Below are 6,279 nucleotides of genomic sequence, written 5' to 3' on the forward strand. Positions count from 1 at the left end.
AAAAAAAAAAAAAAAAAAAAAAAAAAAATCAAGATTTTCATTTTGGTAACAATTTTTCCATACTGTTTTTGGGTCACTTCGGTGTCCAATCTTGTACCTTGCCTGTGCTCTCTCTCTCTCTCTCATTCTCTCACGGAAAGCTTCGAGTGTTTTTTCGTTGGCTTCAAAATCCCACATTCCATCAACTCTTTCCACTACAAATTTTGTTCTTAGGGTTAATTTTTTCTCGATTTCTTCGCTTTTTCCATCGCCTCGAGCTGTGATCTTTCTCCAAAAGCGTAATAGAACTTTCCCCACTCCATTTCGCCTCCCCCTTTCCTCTGTTTTTTGTGAAAAACTTGCTGTTACTTATCAATCGCTTGCTTGAAATATTATCTGTTCTTGTTTGTTCGGATTAATTTCTTGATTTTTGATCCCCTATTCGGTGCTTGCCTTTGCGTCAGGAGGAAATTTACTCGAAGTAAAAGTAAGCTTTTGTTTGAAGGTTTTCTCTCTGTCTTTGTACATAGATTTTGCTGTTCATTTGCGTCTTCTCAACTTTTCTTCTGAAAATCTGGCTTTTCCTCCTGGAAAATGGTGGGATTTGGTTAGATAATGTAAGAAATATCCGGGTTTTGCTACAGAGTTTGGTATTTTGTAAATTTATGTTACTTTTTCTTTGAGGATTTTCATCGAACACCTTGCCTGCAAGTTCGAACTCTCAGTTCTTCTAGTTTTCTGCATCTTCCATTTGAAAAACATGGGTTGTATACACACAAAATGTTGCTGTCGCTACCCAAAATCATTGGTTGGAGAATCCCAAGACTTTCATGAAGAAGATAAGAACACAGTGATCGAAAGATCATTGGAGTTCATTCCTGTTGCTTCCCACAACTATCATTTGGAATACTTGGTGCTGTCTCGGCGTGGGTTCTACCCTGAATCCCCTGATAAAGAAAATCAAGACAGTTTCTGCATTAGAACAAGTATTCAAGGTAACCCAAATGCTCATTTCTTTGGTGTTTTTGATGGGCATGGTCAATTTGGAATGCAGTGTTCAAATTTTGTGAAGGATAAGCTAATAGAAAAGCTTTGTAATGATCCCAAATTGTTGGATAATCCTATACAAGCTTATAATTCAGCATTTTTGTGTACAAATGATGAGCTGCATACAAGTGAAATTGATGATTCAATGAGTGGAACAACTGCTATTACAGTTCTTGTTGTTGGGGATACCCTTTATGTGGCCAATGTGGGCGATTCAAGAGCTGTAATTGCAGTTAAGGAAGGGAACCGTGTCCTTGCCAAGGACTTGTCAAACGATCAAACACCATTTAGAAAGGATGAGTATGAGAGAGTGAGGCTGTGTGGGGCTAGAGTTCTTAGTGTTGATCAAGTGGAAGGGCTTATAGATCCTGATATTCAGTGCTGGGGCGACGAAGAGAGCCAGGGCGGCGACCCGCCTCGACTCTGGGTTCAAAATGGTTTGTATCCTGGGACTGCATTTACCAGGAGCATAGGAGATAGTACTGCAGAGAAGATTGGTGTAATTGCTGTTCCTGAGGTTTTAGTTCTTCAGCTTAAGGCTAATCATCTGTTCTTTGTGGTTGCTAGTGATGGAGTTTTCGAGTTCCTTTCGAGTCAAACTGTTGTTGATATGGTACGTAATGTGATCGATTTCTATTCTAACTGTCATGATATCTCGATTTCCATGTTAAAGTTTTGTAGATATGAAGCTCGTGTTAAAATTTCTGATGTTTTCTTTTTGTTCGTATAGGCATCAAGTTATGCAGATCCTCAGGATGCGTGCACTGCCATTGCGGCCGAGTCGTATAAACTATGGATGGAACATGAAAATCGAACCGATGATATCACGATCATTATTGTTCATATAGAAGGCTTGTCTAATGTATGAAATTGACGATGATTATTTCGGCCATTTTTTGTTCTCGAATATGATGATGATATAGTTTTTGACGGCCGAATGCAGGATTATATTGGATATGAAAAAAGAAGAAAAAGTTATGACACATTTTGATATGAGCCTATATTTTGATATGAAAATTAATGGTTCAATGCTTAGCTTTCTCATCCCTATCAATTCATTAGTTCCTCCCTCCCTTGTTTGAGTGGTTCTAACTCGACATAATATTGGAGATTGCTTCTTTGAGAATCGATTTCTCAAATCTACCTACCGAACCAAACTCTCAAGATGTCGTTGCAACAAATCAGAACCCGACAATTGTGGTTCTAACTCTAGCTAATGAGAGACCTTTATAATGGTTAAATTTAGAGCCTACATAGAATGAAAAAAAGTGTTGTAAGCACTTAAAAAGTTATTCCAAACTAACTTGTAGGCGCTTTTTCTTACGGAGAAAAGCTTGTTTCTTCAAATTTTAGCGTGCTGTAACATCCATCCACTAGAATAAGAGACTTGCTACAAAACCGAAAAGGTAATATGTGAGATCCCACATTGATTGTAGAGGGAAATGAGTGCCAACCAGGACGTTACGTCCTGAAGGGGGGTGGATCATGAGATCCCACATCGAAAGTGGATCATGAGATCTCCGGGGTGGAGGAGAACGAAAAATTCTTTATAAAAGTGTAGAAACCTTTCCCTAAGGAGGCATTTAAAAACCCTTGTGCTCTTGAATTTCTGATCTCACTTTGTTTATATACTTCACAAAGAGAAACAATTACTCATCTTCCAGCTTAGCACTGGACCAACTAAGTTGATAGAGACAGAGAAGGTTGATAAGAGATCGAAAGAGAAAATCTACAGTCCCATTAAAATGACAAGACAAAGAAGAGAATTTAATGAGGTGGGTTAACTTCAAAGCTCAATGATAAACAAGTTTCAGACCCCACTCTTGTTACCTTGTCTCTTCAATTCTGGCTGGCATGGTATGGTACATAGAGAAAACTTCCCCCTTTTTTTCTGTTGCTTAAGGTAGATCCATCCCATGATAAGTGTCATGTCAGTAGCTTAGTAAACTTGTGGCTGATCATCACCAATTGTTGGTCGGAGGGCCCTGAAAAATACATGAGTTCAAACAAATTTCTTATTTCAATGGTGTTGTGTGATTCAAATTCTCAAATCTCAGGTCACTAGCAGAAGTAGGACTAACATAAGCATAGCTCGACAGCAACTATCAAAAAGAGGTAACTAGCAGCTAATATATAATCTTTTGTTGTATGATTCTAATTCTCAGATCTCAGGTCACAAGTAGATATAGAACTAACATAAGCATAGCTGGACAACAACCAAGATATACTCTTTTTTGAGGTAACGAGCAGCTAATATATACTCTTTTGTTGTATGATTCAAATTCTCAGATCTCAGGTCACGAGCAAAAATAGGGCTAACATAAGCATAGCTCGACAGCAACTAATACATACTCTTTTTTGAGGTAACGAGCAGCTAATATATACTCTTTTGAGGTTCAAATTCTCAGATCTTAGGTCACGAGCAGAAATAAGACTAACGTAAGTATAGCTCAACAGCAACTAATATATACTTTTTTTTTAGGTAACGAGCCGCTAATATATACTCTTTTGTTGTATGATTCAGATTCTCAAGATCTTAGGTCACTAGCAGAAATATGGGTAATATAAGCATAGCTCGACAGCAACTAATATATACTCTTTTTAGAGGTAACGATCGGCTAATGTATACCCTTTTGTTGTATGATTCAAATTCTCAGGTCACGAGCAGAAATAGGGCTAAGATAAGCATAGCTTGACATAATGATAAGATTTCCAGAACAATCAAGCTTTTAGATATCTAAAATTACGTTTAAACGAGTCAATACAACAAAATTGTGAATGAGTAAAGCCAATATCTTAGATGTAATCTGGTACACTATGCTCCTTTCCAGAACCTTCACTTGCCATGGCCAGTTTTCCTTCTCTCATTGCAAGCCTTCAAAGCTTGAACTTCTGCCAGAAAAATCAGTGGAGAGATCATGAATTAGAAGAACAGTCATTTTAGATGAAAATTTAAGGGATTACTCAAAATAGACATTGAAATTTAAAATTTGTAAGAATCAAGCGAAATGTTGGCCGATTGCTACAATGAATTCCAGTTCGATCTAAGGGATAAATACTTCAAAAGAAAAAATAAAATAAAATCTATACGATTCAGAGATGAAGCTAAACAATCCTAGAACTTAGAACCAGAAGAAATGAGAGATGGCGGCGTACCAGCCTGGCAATCTTTCCAGTTCCTGTTAGTTTTGATAAGACATTCCTGAAAATTATGGTGATCAAGACAATAAACATCAATTTGCAGTTCAGGGCTTAGGGTTTTAGCAGAACGTAAAAAAGAAGAAGATGACGATCGCAACGGCCACGAAGAACCTGTAACGATAAGTAGAAAGAGGAGCATTCATTGAGCTGCTTGACGTTCTCGTCGTCGGCGTCAGCGTCGCTCCCGTGAAGAGGCGGCTGATTCTCCGGCGAAATCGGCGGATTCCCCATTTTTCTTCGTTCAGGTACGACGCTAATTTTACAGGCAGTTCGAACTGCTCAAGTCAAGGGAATAATTAAGATGGGATTTTCCTGTATTATAGTTTTTTTTTTTTTTTCATATTAACGTTACTTATTTTTAATTAAAATTAAAAAATAATAATAATTAACTATAGTAAATTATATTATACTTTTTCAAATTTTTATACAGTCAAACTGGGATCTTCAATGGGATCTCATAATTTGAAATCTAATAGTCAAATATGCCTGTTAGCAAATATTGTCCTCTATGTATTTTTTTTTTTCTTCAGATTTTCCCTCAAGGGAGTGGATTGTTAGATCCCACATCTCGGTTGGAGAGGAGAACGAACTATAGCTTATAAGGGTGTGGAAACCTCTTCCTAACAAACGAGTTCTAAAACCGTGAAACTGACAATGATACGTGACAGGCCAAAGCGGACAATATCTACTAGTGGTGGACTGGGCTGTTACATAAAATGAATAAAAGTGTTGATTCGAGTACAACTCACTAAATAAAATTTAAACCCTAATAAATCGAATAAACGTGTTCACTCGAGCACAACTCACTAGATAATCCCCAAACTCTAATAAAATGAATATACATGTTCATTCCGCTTGAATTTACTAGATAAATCCTAAACTCTAACGAGTAAACGTATTCATTCGAGCAGCTCACTAGACAAACCCTAAATCCTAATAAAACGAGTAAATGTGTTCATTCGAGCAGCTCAATAGACAAACCCTAAACCCTAGTAAAATGAGTAAATGTATTCATTCGAGCACAACTTGGTAGATATTATACTCAGCCCATTTGTTCCATCCACCAAGAGTTGGATCATCAAAAGCCCAATGCCCATTTCGAAATATCAGTAATTCAAAAAATTTAAAATTTAAAATTTAAAAAACAAAACAAGATATTATCTTCATTTTAAAATAATAATAAGATCGCATATTCTGATAGAAAAATTAAAACTATTTAAAAACCTATTCTCATAAACATAACCCTGATTAACTGAAGGATGAGAGGTTCTTTAATGGCGGACGCGGAGGCTGTGATAGCCGAGAAAACCATTACGAAAAGGATCAAAAATCTGATTGAAGAGTACAGAAATATAGACGAGATGGCTCCCCTTATGGATCGGCTGGATTTGTTGAAGAAGATGAACGCATTGAGAGGCGTAGTGGAGGAATGGGCGGAATGTCTGGCCTTCTGCAACTTGGCGAAGTTTTTCAAGCCCAGCAATCATGGCGGAAACATTATGAGGAAGACGATGATGAAAAGAAAAACGAAGAAGAAGAGCAACAAAATGAAACGGAAAGCCGGCCAAAGCTTCAAAAGATGAGTAGAAATTGTTCTTTTGGATTTTGGATTTTGGATTTTGGATTTTGCAATTTGTGTGTTCAATTTTTTTGTTGCACAAAACTAGGGTTCTTTCTGAATTTGAAAGAGTAAAATTGTTATCGGTTCATACTCAGATCGTTTCAATTCACTTGGCTAAAACACTTACCGATCATGCTCGAATGAATATCTCCGTTGGTAAATCTCAAATGAGAAGATGATCTCTTACGTCGAGGAGTTCTGAAGAATGAACAACACGAAAATGATCATCAATTGTTTTAAGCAGTTTTGAAAGAAATAATAAAATAGGTTGAATTCGTGTATTTAGTGCCAAAAACAATGTGTACTCCTCTTTCGTTAATTGTGGAAGTTGAGGACCATATACCGATTCCGTTCTTCGTCGATTTTTTGGATCATCCTCCGAAGGATAAGAGCAAAAGAAGTCTTGAGGTTTTTTTTTTTTTTTTTTTTTT

The 6,279-nt window shown here is 36.9% G+C and overlaps 2 protein-coding genes and 1 long non-coding RNA gene across 3 annotated transcripts; 1 reads left to right on the forward strand and 2 right to left on the reverse strand.

Annotated features, from left to right (window-relative positions):
* Positions 1-62: 62 nt before the first annotated feature.
* On the forward strand, positions 63-2,061 carry LOC111499058 (probable protein phosphatase 2C 35). The gene is made up of 2 exons (XM_023150503.1): positions 63-1,639; positions 1,757-2,061. Exons 1-2 carry the CDS (start codon positions 740-742, stop codon positions 1,892-1,894), a joined length of 1,038 nt encoding a protein of 345 aa, XP_023006271.1. The 5' UTR covers positions 63-739; the 3' UTR covers positions 1,895-2,061.
* A 688-nt stretch (positions 2,062-2,749) lies between these two features.
* Positions 2,750-4,536, reverse strand: LOC111499062. The gene is made up of 3 exons (XM_023150511.1): positions 4,339-4,536; positions 4,183-4,228; positions 2,750-3,918 (listed from the first exon to the last, which is right to left on the reverse strand). Exons 1-3 carry the CDS (start codon positions 4,456-4,458, stop codon positions 3,863-3,865), a joined length of 222 nt encoding a protein of 73 aa, XP_023006279.1. The 5' UTR covers positions 4,459-4,536; the 3' UTR covers positions 2,750-3,862.
* A 1,274-nt stretch (positions 4,537-5,810) lies between these two features.
* Positions 5,811-6,273, reverse strand: LOC111499063. Its single transcript, XR_002720898.1, has 2 exons — positions 6,192-6,273; positions 5,811-6,046 (listed from the first exon to the last, which is right to left on the reverse strand). It is a non-coding gene; the product is annotated as an uncharacterized LOC111499063 (long non-coding RNA).
* Between the last annotated feature and the right edge of the window lie 6 nt (positions 6,274-6,279).

Source organism: Cucurbita maxima, unplaced genomic scaffold, assembly GCF_002738345.1.
Source record: "Cucurbita maxima cultivar Rimu unplaced genomic scaffold, Cmax_1.0 Cma_Scf00026, whole genome shotgun sequence".
Lineage (NCBI taxonomy): Eukaryota > Viridiplantae > Streptophyta > Magnoliopsida > Cucurbitales > Cucurbitaceae > Cucurbita > Cucurbita maxima.